The 20,939-nt window shown below is 37.6% G+C and overlaps 1 protein-coding gene across 1 annotated transcript in view; it reads left to right on the top strand.

The window, feature by feature from the left end:
* LOC114049752 (adenylosuccinate synthetase isozyme 2-like) overlaps positions 1-20,939 on the top strand; it is a 46,927-nt gene that overhangs the window by 4,773 nt on the left and 21,215 nt on the right. Inside the window, 3 exon segments of the mRNA XM_027871143.1 lie at positions 13,107-13,209; positions 14,359-14,427; positions 16,206-16,256. Coding sequence (XP_027726944.1) covers positions 13,107-13,209; positions 14,359-14,427; positions 16,206-16,256 — 223 coding nt within the window.

Here is a 20,939-nt window from a genome sequence, read left to right as displayed (position 1 = left end):
TAACAGTATATTATCTTATATGTACACAATTACTGTTGTCTCCTCTGTTACAATGTGAGTTTCTTGAGAATAGGAATTTTATTTTTGTCTTCTTTTGTATCACCAGTTCTTAGCCAGCCACATAGTAAGCACTTAAATGCTTGATGACTGAATAAAAGCTATACATGAACCCTATTGTGAAGAACTTTAAAATACTTTATAAAGGAGTTTCTATCTTTGGAGGAATTGGTCAGCACCTGTGATATTTAGTAATATCAAAGTTAGCTGTATAAAGGATGGATTAGGGAGGGGAGATTTTTGAAGCTTGGGAATTAGACCAATTGTTGCAGTTGTCTCTGCTGCCCGTAGCAAATTTAAGAATTGGAAGATGTGATTACCTAATAAATGTTTGATGTATTTAAAGATTGTGGAGAATAGCAGAAATGCCACAAGATTTAAGAAAGGGCAAATAATTTTTTTTTAAGGGGAAGAGAGAAGAGGGCAGTCTGAAAACTGCCATTGAGTTTTATTGTTGGGAAAATTCTAGAATAGAGCATTAAAGAGATGATTGATAGAATCAGTACCTATCAAGTGAATATGAAGAGCCCAAACAGCTTCATCAAGAATAAATCTTGGTCTCATTTCCATTTTTGACAGGATTATTTAACAAGTAGATGAGGGACATAATGTAGATGTGGTTTACATAAATTTTAGTAAAACTTTTGATAAAGTATATAATGCTTTTCTTTTGGAGAAGACAAATATGGATTAATCAGTGTAATAATATTTTTTCAGAACTGGTTTTATGGGCAGTTCAGCTGTGAGAGAAGTTTTCCATAAGTTTGCATCTGACCATGTCATTTCCTTGTTCAGTCAACTCTATTGACTTTCTGTTGTCTCTAGAATAAAATATAAACTCTACTTACTAGCTTTAAAGGTCTTTACAACCTTTCTTTCCAGACTCTTAATGTGGCCAAAATGGAACTCATGTTTTCCTCCAAACCCTCTCCTCTTCTCAACTCCCTATTTTTGTTGAGGTCACTACCATCTTTCCAGTCACTCAGGCTCCAGTCAACTGTGCTTACCAGCCAGAGAGGTGTCTTCCTTTACAGGCAGCTAGATGTGGCAGTGGATAAAGCATTGAACTTGGGAGTCAGGAAGTCCTGAGTTCAATACAACCTCACTTATTAGCAGCATAACCTTGGGCAAGTTACTTAACCTCTCTGTGCCTCATCTGTAAAATGAGGCTAATAATAGCACTTGTTGTGAGATAAATTTATAAATACAGTTTGAAGTACTGTATAAATATTAGCTGCTATTAATCTCTACTCACTCTCCAACTTTGCCCCCCTTCCCCCATCCACTCAGTTGCCAATTCCTGTGGTTTTCTCTCCTGACACTACCACCACCCTAATATAGGCCCTCATCACCTCATGCTTGGACTATTGCAGTATAGCCTCCTAGTTGATTTCCCTGCCTCAAGTCTGTCCCCACTTTAGTCCATCTTCCATTTAGCGGTCACATTGATTTTCCTCAAAGCACGGAATTGACCATGTCGTTCTCTTCTCTTTCCCATTCAGTCAATGACATCGACATGTAATTATTTGTTTAGCTTTTAAAGCCCTTCATAACCTGGCCCTTTCTTATCTTTCTAGTCTTATGCTTTCTCCTCCCACACTGATCCAGTGATTTAAGCCTCCTTGATATTCTTTGAACATTACACTCCATCTCCTAACTTTGCATTTTTCACTTGCCACCCTTCATGCCTAGAATGCTCTCACTGTCCTCATCTCTGTCTCCAAGAATTTCTTTATTCATTCAAGAAACAGTTTTTATGTGAAGCTTTTCTTAATCACCTCAATTGCTAGCATCTTCTTTCTCAGACTGTCTTGTGTCAAACTACATGTCTGGATTTGGCTAGAAGGTTGCTGAGGATTTGAACTAAAGTAGGGGCTATGAGTGGAGAGAAAGGGGGCAGATGAAAGAGGTTTGGAAGTAGAATCAACCAAACTTGGCAACTGATAGGATATGGACATGGGGATAAAGGGGAGAGGAAGGGATTTGACTCCAAGTTTGTGAACTTGAAGGATGGTGGACCTTTCAACAGAAGATGAGAAGTTTAGAGAGCTGCATTGTGAGGTGACTGTTTTGGATGTATTGAGTTTTTGCAGAACATCTGGTGGGAACATGGAGCAGGCAGTTGATGTGGCACTAAGGGAAGGTGTATCTAGGACTGGAGAGGCTAAGTAAGGGTAGTGTCTTCAGGGAGAAGTCAAGTTATCTGGTGTAAGAAATTGAAAGCGTAAGAGATTTAGTATGTATGAGATAGAAAAGAGTGCTTGAGGCAGATGGAACAAGCAGGACATGAGATAGGAAGTAAGATGCAAGACCTGACCAGCCAGAAAAGTGATCAAAGAAGACTCTTGCATTGAAGCCCCCCCCCCCCCCCCGTGGACTTATTTATGTTTTTTCACAAAGCACCCTCAATTCCAGAACAACTCTTCCCCTCTCCTTTTCTGTTCTCTTTGCATATCACCTCTGGACTACCTGATATCCCAGGCATTTTGGAGCCGTGCTTGCTCCTCCCATTCTCTTGTCCCCTTCCCCCAATTCCATAAAATTGTATTTAAACCATTCCTTTGACCTGGCTAAAGGTCTTTGCCTCCTATGGGAAGCAGGGGCCGCTCTTCTCCCTTAGGGGAGCGGGGCCTGTGGCCTATGCTCTGCCTCCCACATGGAGGTAGATTGGGGCTCTGCCTTATGGGGACCAGGCCCACTTGGGTACATCACCCCAATAAATGCCTTTCTTTAAGTTGGAGACTGTCAGAGTGAATTCTTTCAGGACACTAGGACCTGCACGTCTATTTCTCATCATCTCAGGTAGCACCCCAACATTTTTAAGGTCCCCCCTGAATTCATCACCAATGGCTACAGAGGTCTGAGTGAATTCTTTCACACCTGAACCAGCTCTCCCAACTCTAAACCTCAACATGAAGGTAGTTTAGATTCTAGGGTGTGTTTAATACCTGTATCAATTCTAGCAAGTTAGTTGAAAACCTTTATGTGTCTCAGACAACAGTTTCCTAGGATTTTTAAAAGTCATAGGTAACTGTAGCTGACAAAAGCACATCTCTCTGGTATTAGTTAAAAGAACAAAATGAATGAACAGTCGTTTTTTTCCCTTAATTGAATCAGACCCTGGCTGTCTGGATGTGTTGAAGCCACTACAGAGCAAGAAAATGAATAATGGGGGATTTTTTAGTTGTATATTTTACATTTTAAAACTTGACTCAGTATTGTATTTAGGTGCTTGCCTCTCTTGTTCAAGTTCTCAGGTTTTTTTCTTGACCTATGTTCATCTTACAGGCTCAAAAGAAGTTGGCCATTTCCTTTAGGTTTTTTTATTTCCCTTTCTGTACACCAGTATTTTGAGCAGAAAATTGGTTTTTAAAATGTTATTGTATTACTTGACCAGGATGTTATTTAATATTAGTGATATTTGGTCACTCATCCACTTAATTTAGTGAACATGTAGTGGACTTAAATTGTAGTGAACTTGACAAGCTAGGTGAATTTAATTCAGAATCATAGACCACACACTTAAAATTAGCTAGACTTCTCAAGTAATATAACAAAATTTAGTAATTGGTTATATCAGAATGTGACCTGTATTGAGATAAATCTTGGTATATTGTGTCATTAAATTTTCCCCTTAAGGATCAGAGTGGTTTGAGGGTTAGGTTTAATTTGATTTACTCAGATGCTCTTATCTTAGTTTTTGTATTTATTCAGTAAGTATTAAATTCCTATTGTGTACCAGGCATTGTGCTAGAGGTAAAGAATACAAAGACATAAGTCAAACAGTTTTTGCCTTCCAGGATTTTATAGCCTATCTATAGAGACAACCTGTATGTTTATGTGTAGACAAGGGACTTTTAGAAAGAGGGGAAGCACTAAGAGCTGAAGGAGATTAGGAAAGACTTTATGCTGGAAGATGGTGTTTTGAAGATGACCTTTGAAGGAAATGAGGGATTAAAAAATTTTAATTGATATTCATATATGATTTTTTTTCTTAAATGGGGAGTTTTTTTAAGAAAGTAAGCAGTAGATGGCCAAGTGCTCCACTCATATATAGGTATTATGAAGAGATAAAAGGAAGATCCCCTAGCATGTTGGGAATACCCCCCATGGATCATGTATTAGAATATGTGGACAGGAGTAGCTCAAAATGAGCAGGGAGAAAAGTCCACATGGGTGGATATAGGCTAAAAGTGCCTTTGATGAGTCTTGAGGGGAATATAAAGATAAGTATGACTAGTTCTCCCACAAGGATGTTGTCAGATATTCTTTGATTTTACAAAAACATAACATGCAAAATAAATGCTAAATGGATGAGAGACAAATTTCAAAGTACTGTGAGAATTCAGAGCAGGGGGAAGACAATCTTCTTCAAGAAAAGGCAACATTGGGGCAACTAGGTGGTGAAGTGGATAGAGCACAGGCCCTGGAGTCAGGAGAATCTGAGTTCAAATCCAGCCTCATACACATAACACTCACTAGCTGTGTGACTCTGGGCAAATCACTTAACCCCAGTTGCCTCACCAAAAAACAGAAACCTGAAAAAAAAAAGGCAGCATTTGTGTTTGACCAGAGAAGGCAACCATTTGTGGTTGGTTTTGAAGATTGAGTAGAATTTCAGCAGTTAGAATTGGAGGGGAGGGGTGTAAGGAAATTAAGTGTAAAACTAAAGTAAAGGTTGAAGAGGTGGAAAAGCTTGGAAGAGGTTTTTCAACAAAGCATGGAGCAATATGAAAAGTTTAGAAAGGCAGACTGAAGCCAGATTATGGAGGGCCTTGGATGCTCTCTCAAGGGGATGTTGTTTTCCTTAGGTCAGAATGAGGAACCTATTGAAAATTTTTGATCATTTGAGAGTTGTGCATTAGAAAATTGTAGGGGAGTGAGACCAGAAATGTAAGCTCTTTATGTAGTCTTCTTGTTGTTCAGTCATTCAGTCATGGAAGACTCTGCATGACCTCCTGGACTTTTTGTTCATAGGGTTTTCTTGGCAAAGATACTGGAGTGGTTTGCCGTTTCCTTCTCCATTGTGTCCCCATTTTACAGATGAGGAACTGAGGTAAATAGGGATCAAGTGACTAGCCAAGGGTCACACAGCTGGTAAGTGTCTGAGGCTGGATTTGAACTCGTATCTTTTTGGCTCCAAGCCCAGTGCACTACTATCCACTGCATCATCTAGCTGCCCTAATGTAGGCTAGGCAAGAACTTATGAAGGCCCGGGACTAGGTTGCAATGAGAATGGAAGGAAAAGAGAAAAAAGAATGAGTGAGAAAGAGCATTGTAGAGATGAGTGAGGGAGATATCAAAGGTTTTGGATCTGGGTGACCAAGAGAATTGGTGGTGCTATTCGCAATAATAGAGAAGTGAGGAGGAAGAGGAGATTTAGAGAGAGTAGTTTTGAACAAGTTGAGTTGGAGTTTTTGGAATGTACAATCTTAAAAATGATGGGTTTTTTCCTCTTCTGAAGGAGCCTGAAGAGAATTTAGCAGGGCTGGGGAACCTGCACCTCAAGGCCATATGTGGCCTTCTAGGGCCTTGGGTGTGGCCTTTTGAGTCCAAGTTTTACAGAACAAATCCTTTTATTAAGAGGATTTGGATTCAGTCAAAGGGCCACAAGTTCGCCATCCCTGCTAGAGTTTTAGGAAAAATACGCTAAGAGGGGGGTGGCCGTCAGAGAAGGAAACTAGTAAGAGGTTAAAGCCCTAGGAGAATAAGGAAGGAAGTGGTCAGCAGTGTAAAATACTGCAGAAGAAAAAAAAAAAGCAGTTGGGCGATCTGTGAATTAGTCCAGCCATTCTGAAAAACAATTTGGAATTCTTTTGACCCAGAGAACATGCTGCTGGGTTAACCCCCCCCAGAAGGCTGCATACCAGAAGAAAGATTTCATATATACCAAAATATTACTAATAGAACTTTGGTAGTAAAAAGCTGGAAACAAAATAGGAAAATTCCTGAATAAGTTGTGGTATATGAACGAAATGAAATATTGTTGTGCTATAAGAAATGACAGCCCCCTACTCAGTAAACTCCAGTGGCTCCCTGTTGCCTCCAGGAGCAAATATAAAGTCCTTTAGCATTCAAAAGCCCCTTATGACATTGGTGCTCGCCCCTCCACTTTTCCTAGTCTTCTAACTCTTTACACTGCTCTCTGTATACTCTTCAATCCCTGACACTAGCTAGCTTCCTTGGTTTTCCCTGAATAAGACACTCTCATCTCTTGATTCTGGGAATTTTTACTGGTTGTCCCCCATGCTTGGAATACTGTCCTTCCTCATTCCTACTTTCTGGCTTCTTTGGCTTCCTTCAAGTCCCAACTAAAAACTTGTCTTCTATGGGAATCCTTTCCCAATCATTCTATAATACTAGTGCCTTCCTTTTGTTGATGATTTCCTGTTTGCCCTGTATTTAGCTTGTTTGTATGGAGTTGTTTGCATGTTGTCTCCTTCATTAGATTTGTTAGTACTTCAAGGACTAGGACTGTCTTTTGCTTTTTCTTTATATCCCCAGTGCTTAGCACAGTGCCTTGCACATAGTAGGCATTTAATACATGTTTATGGACTGATTGATATGCAAAAATTGGAAAGATGGAGACTTGCTATTTGTCCCTTGTTCTGAAAGAGACCATGACATCAGGGAAGTGATGGCATAACATGCAAGTGAATTGGATTTAAGTGAGGGAGGGCTGTGCAGCCTCACTTTCACCTCCAGAGCCATCTGGGTCCAGTGGCCAGATATAGAGTAGGATGACTGGAGATGGCCTAGGATGCAGTGGGGAACCTTGGCCTTTTCAAGCTAAGGTCTTCAACAAGTATCAGTTTGACGGAGGGCAACCCCTATTCACTGATTAAGGCTTAATAAGAAATGAGGCAAAGAATGGCCTCTTAAAAAAAAAAAATGAAAGGCATACACAAAAAAGCCCCACACTTTAGTTGTGTGGGCCAATCTTAGCAATGAAGAAATGTACCTTCCTTCTCTTAGCTGCCTAATGGAGTTTGCCACATTGCAGTGTCAGTTGGTTTTGTTTAATTCTCTTTTGTTGTAAGGGAATACTTTTGTGGTATTCTGAGAGAAAAAGTCTTTGGATTTGCCTGTTTCAAACACTTTGGTTAGGAGTTGAGCTTAATGCTAGGTAAAGAAGTATAGACTATTGTACTTTTAGAAGTTTGAACTGGATCAGTTGTCGAATGCAGTAGTTGATTTAAGAGTATTTTATTCCTTCCTTTCTCCTTTCCTCCCTCCTTCCTTCCACAGGGATTCATTTCAAACCACAAACATCTATTATGTGCTAGCTTCATAGATCATAGACCTCAAACTGGGGAAGACCTTAGAGGCCATATAGATCAATCCCCTTGTTTTAAAGATGAAAAAACTGAGGCACAGGAAGGTGGAGGCTTACTTAAGGTCCCACAGGCTTTTGGAGCCATGTCCTCCATAGTCAGTGCTCTTTCCACTGCTGGCAATACAATTATGAAAACTAGGCTTATGTTCTACTTGAAGGTTGTGTTGTATAAATGATAAAAGGGACTTAAGGGGAAAATGATTGATAGATCTCTTCAATTTTAGGTGTTCACCAAGGTTCACTCCTTTTGCATTTCCTTCTTCTCTCCACCCCCACTTGCTATCTAGTCAGTTGACAAATCCTGTCATCTCTAGCTCCATTGTAAGTTACATCCATCCCTTTCCTTTTTTTAAATCTCTTTTTTCCCCATACTTTTATTGTTAATGAGTTAATAAATTGTTAATATTGAGAGCTAGAATGGCATAGTGAATTGAATGCTGACCTGATAGATAGGAAGACCTGAGTTCAAGTCACTTAGTCTGTAATGCTTAAAGCAACTCGAACATTCTCAAGTTGTAGAGAAGGTCTCAGCCTGCATTGGTAGAGGGAGTTTCTGTATCTGGGAATTCTTTCTGCTTGCTGGTACACAGATTCCAAGGTCTTGTGAAACTGACAGAACAGCTGGTTAGGGTTTGAAGGGAACTGGTATGTAGATACACACAACTGTGAAGTAACTAAACTTACCTTTTTTTTAATTGCCAAAGTCAAGCTTAACAGATAGCGTAGTGCTACTGTAGATTAGTGTTACTGAAATGTTGCTTTGAGGGAGAGGCAAGACCGAAGTGGTGGACAGAACAGGCTATGAAAGAGGTCTACTTAAGAGTGGGGAATAAAGTGAAGCTTGGTGGCTAAGGCTTGTGAGACATTGCCCCTTGTTTTTGTCGCTGAATTTTGCCAGGGAGGCCTATTTCACCTGAATCCAGTCCTAGCCAGGCACCTGTGGCTTCTGTTTTACCTCTGCAACTTCCCGATGAGTATTGCTTCATAGGGATCCAGTCCTGGCTGGCCTGTGTGGCCTTCCCCCGAGACTTTCCAAGGTGCCCTGAATTTAGCCTGTTTACCTATGCCTTCTGCCTTCATCCATGCATTAGTCCCAGTTCAGCCCTCCTCCTTTGGCTTCTTTTTTCCTGACTCTTCTTATGATGCCTCAAACTCAAATCTTGGCGTCAGGACCTCTGACTTTTATCTTTCCCCAAAACCATCTCCACTGCTCCTGAGCCTATTTCTAGAACAGATCTACCTCAAATTGCCAGTTCCTGCTTCCTGTCCACTCCTGTATCTTCATCCACTTATTCGTCACTGACAGTGTCCCAGTGATTCTGAACCCTTAACTGGGATCATACATAGGCTATTTCTCATTCCCTCACATCTTGTTCTCCTCAACCTATCTGCCCACATCCCTCTCCAGATCTAACCATCCCTTCCATTCTGTTGTTTGGAATATCTGCTCCATAGTTAAGAAACTTGCTTTTATCTTAAACTCTTCTTTTTCACTCTTTCCATTTGCTTGTACTTAACTAAGACCTGGTTTCATGCTACTTATGTGGCCCCTCTGATCACACTTTCCAGCACTGGTTACCCCAGAAAACTCCAGTGGCTGTATTGTCCCCTCTAGAATCAAATACAAATTTCTCTGTATTTCAGAGAGCTTCACAGTCTAGGCCCCCCCCCCCCCCATTTCCAGTCTTTTTACATCTTGTTCCCTACCACTTTGGCTTCCTTGACATTCCTCAAACAAGACACAAAATCTTTCAATTCTGTGCAGCTTCACTGGCTATCTCCCATTCCTGAGATGCTCTCTCATCTCATCAGAATCTCCTGTCTTTCCTGGCTTCCCATCAAGTCCTAACTAAAATCCCACCCTCTATAAGAATCCTTTCCTAAACCTCCCTTAATTCTAGTGCCTTCCCTTTGTTGATTATTTCCTATTTTTTCCTGTGTATAGCTTTTTGGAACCCATTTGTTTGCTTTCTGTCTCCCATTAGATTGTGAGCTTGTCATGGGCCTGACACATTAAGTAGTGGATTAATAAATTCTTATGAACTTTGAAACTGATTCACAATATAAACTCTTGAACTACTGCAGTTTACCTCAATCTTTATCTGACAGAAGGAAAAATAAACCTCACATGCTGTGGTTCTTCTGGTGTTAGAGAATTGGATTCTTGATATCATACTTCTTTAGGTAGTTAATTCTCTTCATGCTTACGTGCTTCAGTGTGTGTGTGTGGGGGGGCATTATAGCTATGTGTTTTTATACATACATATATATAATCTATTGTCTGTTGTTATTAGTACTGCTATCACTACTATTACTGACATTCTGAAATAAATATGTACAGGTCAATAAGCGTTTTCCAAGTAGCCACATGTTATACTTCACTAAGTACTTGAAGGTAACTTTTTGTTATTAGATGGAGCTCTCGATCACAAACATTCAAGGTAGTTGTATTAAGCACTTACTGTATGTAGGGCATTGTGGCGGACCTATCAAGTATGAGACATAGTTTCTTTAGTGCTGAGATTAAATTTAGCGTAAATGATTAAAACTATTGTATGACTGCAGTACAAGAGTGTTACAGTTGTTGGATATGAATTCTGAAGCCCTAAGTTTGAGTCCGAGCTTTGTGACTTTGGCAAAAGTCACTAAGAACTTCTGGGCTTTAGTTTTTGTGTTTTTAAAATGAACCAGTTGACCTAGATCCTCAAGATCCCTTTTAATTTATAAGCGTATATTTACTATCACTCTGCAAGAATTTATTAACCACTCATGTTATTCTATCTGTGTATTCAATCTGTGTACTGGAGATAAAAAGATAAAAAATGAGAGATCGTATTTGGAACTAAAGGATTAGGATTTCAAAAACAGGCAGTCAGGATTGGGAATAGGATTCTTTGTTGTTGTTGTTGTTTCGATTGTGTCCGGCTCTCTGTGACCCTATTTGGGGTTTTCTTAGCAAAGATACTGGAGTGGTTTGTCATTTCCTTTTCCGTTGTGTCCCCATTTTATAGATGAGTAACTGAGGTAAATAGGAGCTAAGTGACTTGCCCAAAGTCACGTAAGTGTCTGAGGCAGGATTTTAACTCATATTTTCCTGGCTCCAAGTGCAGTGCTCTATCCATTGCACTACCTAGGCATTCTTTAGGGCAAATTGAATCAGATGATTGTATATCTTATATGTTAACTTTTTGGACAAACCCTTAGATTTTGGTATGTGGAATTTACTATAACTTTATTTTTAACAATGTTAAGTGACCTAGAAGCTTTTATTAATTACTGAAGGGACAAGTGGTTCCTCTATATACACATTGTGATTTAATTTAATCGTCCCTCCCAGTTGATAAAATATTCTGTCCATTTTTTACAATATTGTTTGTTAATGCTATTGTGAATACCTTGGAGACTCAGGTATATCTGCCATTCTTTTGGAATTCTTTTTTTTTTGTTGTTGTTGTTGTTTATATCCAGTGAGTTTTTCCTGAGTGGTATCCTAATCTGGATAGATATCTGCCACTACTCTAGTAAGTCCAGTTGACCACTTCTAATTTCCATCAGACAAGGAAGCAAAAAAAATGTAAAGAGGATACCTCGTACTTAGAGCAGAAAGGGAGGGAATCTGTGTTACTTGTCAGATATCATATTTAATGAACCCAAAGTTGAGTGGATGAAAAAATTACGTGCCTGCCCAAAAAGCTAATATCTGTTCTGCATTGAGAAACAGCATCTAGTCCAAGGGTGGTAGTAACTCCCTATTTTACTCTGGTAAGACCATGTTATTTTCAGAAAGACAAACAGGGAGAGGATAATCAGTATTGTGCAAAGACTAAAATATGCTATATTAGGATTGGTTGAAGGAACTAGAGATGTTTGGCCTGGAGAAAAGAAGGCTTTGAGGGAACAGACTGGCTTTCTTCAAGTGCTTATGTGGAAGGATTGGGCTGTATGGAAGGTTTCAAAATTATTATTATTATTTGCCATAGAGGGCAAAACTAGGAGCAGTGGGTAGTTGTTTCAAAGAAGCAGATTTAGGCTTGATTTAAAGAAAATTTTTCTAATAATTAGAACTATCCATACATGGAATTGAATCCTTCATGGGGTAATGGAATTCCTTTTTTGAAATTCTACAGGCACAGGCTAGATGACAATTTGCTGGATTTTGTAGAAGGATTTTTTTTTTTACCTTGTTCAGGTTGACCAGGGTGACCTTTTGAGGTTTCAGGTCTTTAGGTCCCGTCATCCTTGGAGACATTTCAGTCAATCTAACTAACATATATTAGGTGCCTGCTATGTAACAGGCACTCTGGTAACTTCTGGGGATATAAAGAAATGCAAGAACTGTTCCCTTTTTTTCAAGGAGCTTACAGTCTAATGGGTGAGAAAACCTCCAAACAGCTATGTACAAATAACATACATGCATACATGTAGTATAAATTATTTTTTTATTTTTTTACTTTTTTTTTTCATATAGTATCAATTGAGGACAGTCTCAGAGGGGAAGGCTTTAAGATTAAGGAGGACTGGGATAAAAGCTTCTTAGAAAAGAAGAGAATTTAGTTGAAACTTGAAGGAAGCCAGATTAACTAGAAGACAGATGAGGAGGGAGAGAGTTCCAGCCATGGGGATAGGCAAATGAAAAAGCTCAGAAGCAGAATTGAGTTTTGTGTGCAAGGAACAAGGAGGCCAGTGTCATGGGATTGCAGAGTACAAGGAGGGAAGTAAGAAAACTGGAAAGGTCTTTTCCATTTGCTAGTAAATAGTTGGGATTAGGATTTTTTTAAAGACAGGTAGAGGGAGGTTTTACAGATCTGAATTTAGTTTTAATAACTTCACTGTGGTTCCAAAACTTTGAACTCCCAACTGGACAGAAGGTTATATCGTAGTATCCATCGTTAATTTTTAATTGTTATAGTGTTCAAAGGATATGAATGGTTTTCAAAAAAAAGCAGAACAAGTGTTCAGAATCACTAATAAGAAATGCTCATTAAAATAGCTTCATTCCCATCAAATTGGCAAAGATGGAAAAAGATGATGTTGGGGGTATTCTGGGAAGATAGGCACATTAATTCAATGTTGGTGGAGCTGTTCTGGAAAACCATTTGGAAGTGTGCAAGCAGTTACTACATGTTTTATACTTTTTGATCCACCTATCCTAATGGGTCAGTGCTCCTGAATATGATAAGCTACCCCTCCCAAAGTCACGTATGTAAAAATATTCATAGTGGTATTGTTTGTAATTATGGATAACTGGAAACAAACTGTGCCCACAGTTGGGAAGTAGCTAAACACATTATGGTATATTAAGGTAATAGCATATTGTTGTCTTAAGGGACATTGACTATGAAGGATTCAGAGACATAAAAGAAGATGAAATATGTTAAGAGAGTAAAGAAAGCAATGTCAAAAATATATGCCAAAACATAAATGAAGACAAACCTAAGTAAGGGAAACTCTGGTCAACTATGGTGGCGACACAGAGATTTCAAATTGTTGTTGTTTACATCCTTTCTGTTGATAGTAAGCAGCAAAAATGGAACATGGTATAAATTATGATTGCTCTGTTAGGGAATTTTGGTTTAACTTTTTTGGGAATGTATTTTGTAGGGGGTATGGGATATTGAATATTTGGGAAATGCCTTATTTAAGCAAAGTGTTTATAATACAGATTTAATTTTCAGGATCAGTAGAATAATTCCTATTAAAATGTACATTTCAGGGAGGAAACAATGCTGGCCATACAGTTGTTGTGGATTCTGTGGAGTATGACTTTCATCTCTTACCAAGTGGGATCATCAATCCAAACGTCACTGCATTCATTGGTAAATATGTAGTGTTGTCCCAACAGTTGGATGGTTAATTTTCTATTTTGAATGCTCAGAAAAATGATTCTGTACTTGTCTTTTGATCCCTTGTGGTATTTGATCATTAAATTGAGGTCTAGTTTTGTTCCCTTAGTCTCTGTTGGTGTTATTATTTTCATCAAGATCATGAATAGTACCTTTGGAATGCTATTTATACCTGATTGTAATTGTTGTCAATAAATTATTTCTTTCTTGTGATACCAAAAAGGATGTGGGAATCAGAGTTTTAGAGTAGAAGTGGACCTTCATGAAAATTTAGTCCAAGTCCAAGTGTATAGAACTGTATACCCAAAAAGGTTAAGTGACTTGTTCAAAGACCACTTCATCTTTTTCTTTTCTCTTTTTTCTTTTTTTGTAAAGATGTAGAAGAATTTGTGCTGAAGGCTTTATTTGCAACAGCCAGGTTTTCTGAATGGGGAAGGAAAGGGGAGGAGTGGGGGGAGAGAAGCTTTTTGGAGAGGTTCTTTTAGTGGAAAAGGTAAGAGGAGTCCTTGCAACTGAAAATTTAGGAAATAATAGGTATCAGTCGGGTTGGTCTATTACGAGGTTTTGCTTGCTTGTTATAGCTTTACTGTATTATAAGATTTCTTTTTTCCATTACCTTGGTCTAATGAATCAGATTTTGAAATCTTTTAACTTTCATCCCTCCCCTCCTCGTTACTGTGTCCTACTTATTTATGACATTCTGAGATCAAGGCCATCAGACTCATGCTATGTTGCCTAGAATATCTTTTTTTACCATCCTCTACCAGGTCTTGACATTTCTCCTTCAGAGTCCTACTGAAACCCAACTGGTTGATAAACATCTACTAATTCATCTGAAATACATAGCCACATTGCTTTCCCCCCAGGAATTGGTGGAAGGGAAGTATTAACAAGTAGCAGTTAATTCTTCTTTAGTATAATTTCATCTTCAAGAATATTTAAGTATTTTCTAGTTGTTTGAAAATTGGTAATTTATAAAAGGTGTGTGTCATATTCATAACCAGAATATTTGGCTAACTCATATAACCCATTTTACTATCATTCTAGATAATCACAGTTTATTCTACTTTAAAAAAATGCATCTGAGATTGAGTTGTAGTTTAAATGTTTTTATTCTTTCAGGAAATGGTGTGGTAATTCATGTACCAGGATTATTTGAAGAAGCAGAGAAAAATGTGCAAAAGGGAAAAGGTAAGAATTAGGTCTGTAATAAACTTTTGTAAAGCGTTTTTAAAGATAAAATGCTGGCCAAATTTAACAGCATCTTCTGCTTTATTTGAAATCTACCTTTTTATAGTACAATTTTTAAATATAGGTTGGTTATTACATTTAAAATACATTTAAATTAATATCTTAAACTTGTCTTGCTTAAAATAATAGCCAGTGATAAAAATATAGAAATTGAGATATTTCCATCTCTTGTTTGACTTACCATACTATAAATAAAAAGACCTATCTTGCAGGGGAAAGAAATCATACACATAGATTTATAAAGTCCTCAGATATTTCATCATGGATGCATAGTGTAACCTTGTATTCTCAAAGGTTATGTCAGCTGAGCATTAGCTGTGGCGAAGCCTTTAAGAAAAGTCTTGACAATAGATTGTTTTCTGAGGACCGGTCCAACTAAGCGTAGATGATACTTTAGGAAAGGAAATGATCAACAGTGTCAGAAATTACACAGAAGTCCAGAAGGATCAGGACTGAGAAAAAGCTATTGGGCCAACACATTAGCAAATAGGACGTCATTGAGATCCATGGAGTTTAGTTGCAAACCAAAACTGTTTGTAGAGGGTTACAGTGAACAAATTGAACAAAGGTAGTATTACCATGGGGAAACTGAGCCCTAGGGAGGTTTAAGTGACTTGCTCAAGGTCACATAGGAAGTAATTGTCAGAGGCAAGTTTTGACCTCAAATATTCTTACTCCAGAGCCAGTACCACTTCATACTATACCATATTAACTCCCAAATGTAGGGATACTTTCCTAACTACCTATTATTTAATTAACAACCTTACATTTATTTGTATTTAATCTTTTGATATTTATTGTATCTAGTTTGTCTTCCCCAATAGCACATAAGCCCCTTGGATGTAGTGATTGTTTCAAGGCTCAAACCATATCCTAACTTCCAGAGAACACCTTTTCTGAGTCTCCCTTCTTAGCAGTTCTTTTTAAAAATTATGTTGTTGTCTATCTCTCCTATCCCTCAAGAAATAGTAGAATATAAAGCTCCTTGAGGGCAGTAACTACTTTTTGTATCCCTGTTACTTAGCACAGTGCTTTATGTAAAGTAGACATATTTAAAAATAAATACTTGTTGAGTTGGAAGCTACCAGGTGATCTTAAAGGGTGGGCTCTTTTACTGACTCTTGTCCCTCCTGAAAAAATGTTTGACCTAGCCTCCACATTTAAATTTGAACAGACTGGTATACTTGTATATGTGGGTTTTTTGGGAGGAAAAGGGGGAAGGATTCCAAAAAAATGGTTTTCGTGATGGTAACATTGGAATAAGTTCTCTTTCTCAGAAACAGTAGTAATTTGTGTAAATGTAAATTCTTAATATTTAAAAGTCAGCCATTCTTTAGAATCACTCCTCTAAGGACCTTTTTGGGAAAAGACACATTTCTTAAGAGTTCAGAAGATTTGCCTCCCTTCATAGTTCACAAGTCTAGTTTCTGATGTAAGTTGCTGGGGTAGAGGTTTGGAGTTAACTTTCAAATCTTAGTTTCATTATCTTTAAAACTGGTCTAGCTGAGCACTAATATTCATTAATAACTGCATCATTCAACATTTCATTGACTCTTTGGAGAACTCTTTCAAGGAGAAACATTGTTAAAAGCATGATCTTGGGCTTGGTAGGAAGAAATGTAATTTTTAAAAAATTTAGTTCAAGAATTATTGTAAAACAAATGTTTGATCTAAGGCTGACTTTTTCTTCCCTTTTCCTCCCTTTTTGTTGCCTCTAGGTCTTGAAGGTTGGGAAAAAAGGCTTATAATTTCTGACAGAGCTCATATTGGTAAGTGGAACATTATTGCATTTAATTTTTGTTCATGTTACTTAATATTTAAAAGCATTTAGTGATAATTTGTTTTCTTACTTTTATAACTGGAGACCTAACTTTTTTTTAACCTTCATACCATGTCTGGGAATATTTTTAATATCTAACTCTCGATTATGATTGGTAGTAGGTTATAAGATTAGCATGGGTTATTCAGAGTTCCAATATGAAAAAACCTTATCAATTATGAAATTTGGGATCATTTGATGAGGACTGAAGTAAATTTTAACTATTGTGGACTATAGGGGTTAAGCGAAAGATAGGAACATCTTTAAATTAACTTAAGAAAACCCTTTTCAAAACATTTTAGGAGTATTTGTTTGCACACAGTTATCAAAGGTACTATTTTACCATCTCCCTGGTAACACTGGATATATCCCATGTAGCACCTGTAATGTCAGTTCTGGGTAACCTCTATCATCTGATACTTTTGCTGCTACTCCCAGACTGCTGGAGAATCATTTGAGGAAGTCATGAAATTGAGTTGATTTTAGACAAACTTATGTTTCATAATCTCAGCTGAATCCCTAACTGCATCTCAGCTATTTCTGCTTTATTCTTATGAACTTCATTTCCCCCACTGCTGCTGTTTTAAACCCTTCAAATGCCAAAAATGAGAGCAGGGACTGGGATTATTATCCCCAGAGCCCGGAACACAGGAAGCACTTAATAAATGCAAATGCTTATTGACTTTGACTTAGTGTAGATTAATTAGCCTTGTTGGTTATTCATAGAGCAAAAGCTGTCATGTCTCATTTTGGGGTTCCTTCAAATCTTTTAAAGTACTTTATAGAAATGTAGAACTGGAAAGGAATCAAACTATTTCCAGATGTCACTACACAAAAAGTAAAATTTTGTTAGATTTCTTAGGCTGCTGTATCCACCTTACAATGTCTATTATATATGTCTGGAAAAAAAAAAAAAGATAGGGAGATGGTGGAGTGTCTAAGCTCAATGTGAACTGTGATATAGCAGCCAAAAATGCTGTTGATGTCCTGGGTTATATTGAGAAGCCTATGTTCTAGGAATAAGGAAGTGATAGTCCTAATGTTCTTCCTCATAGTCAGACCTCATCTGGAGTATTGTTTTCAATTCTAAATGCCACAGTTTAAGAGGTAGGAGCATGTATAGATGAGGTAACTAGGATGGTGAAAAGTCTTTAGTTCATGTCATATCTGAGGATATATTAAAGAAACTGGGATTGGGGAGGAGTGTTTGTTTATTTCAGAAAACTGAAGACTTGTTTAGGGAGACATGTTAGCAATATTCAATAATTTGAAAGGTTTTCATGCCAGAAGAGGTATATTAGGTTGGTTCTCTTTTATCACAGAAAGCAAAGCAGGAACAATGGGTGTGTAAGTTGCAGAGAGGCACAACTTTAGACTTGATAACAGAAAGTCATTGCATAAGTGGAAATAGGCTACTTGGAAAAGTAGAATGCTTCTATTTTTAATTTTTCAAGCATCATTGCAAGCATAGATTGGTTGACCACTTTAGGGATATGTAAGTATTTGTTTCTGGATATAGTTGACCTTTGAGGTTCCTTCTAACTCTAAAATTTTTTGTTTCTGCCAGCAATAAAATGCTGAGCTTCAAAGATGATTACTTAAAGGTTTTTTCTTTTTATGCCTTTCTCTTAAATCTCCTAATTAGCAATCCTGATAGTGAAACGAGAGGTATGGAAAGGAAGGAAACAAAAGCCAAAGCATCCACATACTCAAAGAAAATATCTGGATGATCAAATGTACTGAAATTTTACCTAGAAATAGAGCAATTTATATTACAAAGTTACTACTCTGTTTTTTTCCCCCAGCTAGTCGCTTTTTGAAATAGGCCACCTACCCTAATCAAGATTGTTCTTATAGCTTGGGTATTATTCAGCAAAGTATAGAGAGTCAAATATAATTCAGTATAACAGGTACACTTGAGTCTACTTGTTAAACACTTTCAAAAAAATGGAAGTGTTTTTCCCCATTAACTTGTCTTTAAATTGAAAGACATTTTAAACAATTTTCGTTTAAAGTCCTCCATTTGTATGCTTAGGGCCCTAAATCTGCAAAGCTAAGAAATAAATCTAAATTTAATTTTGCAAAAGTTTTCTGTTAATGTGTGAGAACTTGAATGAATTTTACATTTTTATCAATATTTTTATATTTTATCAGTATTGTTTTTAATCTAAATTAGGTGTATGATTTTCTTTGTAATCCTGTGTAAGAGGCAGCTAGGTGGCACAATGGATAGAGTATTGGGCCTGGAGTCAGGAAGACTTGAGTTCAAATTTGGCATGAGACACTAGCTTTGGGACCCTGTTTGCTTCAGTTTCTTCATCTGTAAAATGATGTGAAGAAGGAAATGGCAAATCACTCCAGTATCTTTGCCAAGAAAACCCCAAATGGGGTCACGAAGACACAGACACAACTGAAATGACTGAATGTCAACAATAGTTCTATGTACTTTATTTTATGTACAGACAGTTCTTGCTTTACATAAATTCACATTCTGCAAATTCGACTTCATGTAAAGAATTCTGAAAGAAATCCACATTCCAAAAAAACTATCATGTTAACTTTACAATATTGTTCCCTCCCTGTCTTCTCTCTGTCTCTCCTCTCTATCTCTGCTCATACCCCTTGGCTCTGTGGCTTCTCACCCCCACCAAAAAAACAACCAAACTACGAAAAAATAAAACCTTCCAAGTGAAAGCAGAAGAATGGAAGCACCATGGCTACCGAATCAGAGGCTTGTCTTTGAGACCTCCAGTGCCAAGAGAGGAGACCCTTTGCCTTCACTGTCCATGTGTTGGGCCCTCTGTGTGGTGTTCTCATTTCCAGCCAGGTCCCCATGTGGCTGGCCCCAGCCTTGCCTCTCTTTTGTTCCTCCTCCTGTTCTCCATTCTCTGTATGCAGCCCCTTCCTTCCACTGGTGTTCAGCCCCTTCCTTACCTCCCTTCCTGCTTCCTTTCCCCAAGGCCTGCAATATGTAAACATCACTTTATGTAGATGTCTGCAGAGTGGTCCACTTACATAAAGCTAGAACTGTCAGTATTTAAAAACATTCTGAGAAGTGGTCTATAAATTTTACCATATTGCCAAAGTTGGTCCATGACACAAAAAGTTAAGAACCTTTGTGCTGGAGAATTTTTTCATTAATATACCAGCTAGGCAGTGTAAGCAATTGCTTACCATTGTGAATTGGTGAGCCAAATCATCTCATCCAAGACAATAAGTATTCATTTTAGTGGGAATTTACTGAAGCATGACAATGTTTCCAATATAATATTGTTTGTTTCATAGTAATAGCAGTCATCAATGATAAATTATTGACTTTATATTCTAAAGAGCTCAGTATTGTTATCTCCTTTGGCTGAATTGTAGTTTTGGAATCTAAAGCAATATTTTTAGGTAAAGTCTTTTAGTATTAATAAGTTATATAACCAAGAATTAAGTAGATGATTTCATTTGCCTTAATAAAGAATTCTGTTATCCCACATAGTCCTTTCTTCAACTTAGCAACTAAATAAAGACTGATTTAGGGATAGGGACTAGAGGGACCTTTGATTTCATTGGATAAACCCCTGCAAGTGCATATCAGAACCTTCTCAGTTTACAGTTTTTAAGAGTTCCCTGGCTCACTGAGGAATGAAGTGACTTGTTCGGGTCACACAGAGGTAGTATTTGAACACAGGTCCTTCTGGCTTACAGGCTGACATAATTGATATATGTCTTGTGTCTTCCCTGTCTGGAACTTATTCATTTGAAGTAATTTTTGATTATTGGCTTGTTCTGATTAGGGACTGTATCTTTTGTATTTCCCTTACCTTTGTATACTTCTGGTGCCTGTTGTAGTGCTATTTACACAATGGGTACCTAGCAAATATTTAATTCACATGTATATGCTTGTTAATATCTTATATTTCCTGGGGACTGCTTTCTTTGGTAATAGGTTTTAATGGACTATATCACTTTAGAGAAATGGTCTGAAGTCAAATTTTGTTTCATAACCAATTAATGCCTGATACTTTCCATCTTTGTTCTGGTGTCAGTTATAATTTTAACACTGTATTTGAAATTAAAAGCTGTAGCTAGATTATGAATAAGATAAAACATACTGATTTCAATTTATATTTTTAGTGTGTGCATGTCAATCACATTTCAAAAGAGTCAAAATCACCAACTGGGTGCAGTATTTGGTAACCAGAGTTTGGGGATCATCCTAATATTTAAGATACTTTTTTGCTTTAGATTTTGAGTGTAGGTGATGTTAATAAATCAGATTTATCCAGCTAAAGCTTGAAATGTCTGTATTACCTCATTTCTGCATTTCCCCAAGAAACCAAACAGTATTACTCTGTGTGTTGTTAAATTATAAATCCTGTTAGTGTAGTATATGTTCTCTTACCCCTTAGTAGTCCGAGACCTTTTTAAAATGGTTAAATATTAACTGAACAAATGAACCAAATGAATCCGTATAGTTTGAGGAGAGTTGATGAAAAAGAGTTCTTGAGATTTCCTGCAAAATCTTTGGGAACCTGAGTTTGAGTTCTTTAAAAATATTAGGACAAAAAAGAAAGACTGGCTGGCCAGATACCACAAGCACCCTTATAGGAAGAAGGCAGGTGAGAGGGATAACCTCTTGGTTTTG

This window comes from Vombatus ursinus, unplaced genomic scaffold (assembly GCF_900497805.2).
Source record: "Vombatus ursinus unplaced genomic scaffold, bare-nosed wombat genome assembly UNPS02014798.1, whole genome shotgun sequence".
Lineage (NCBI taxonomy): Eukaryota > Metazoa > Chordata > Mammalia > Diprotodontia > Vombatidae > Vombatus > Vombatus ursinus.
The sequence above is the reverse complement of the archived record's forward strand: the minus strand, read 5'-3'. Positions and strand labels throughout refer to the sequence as shown.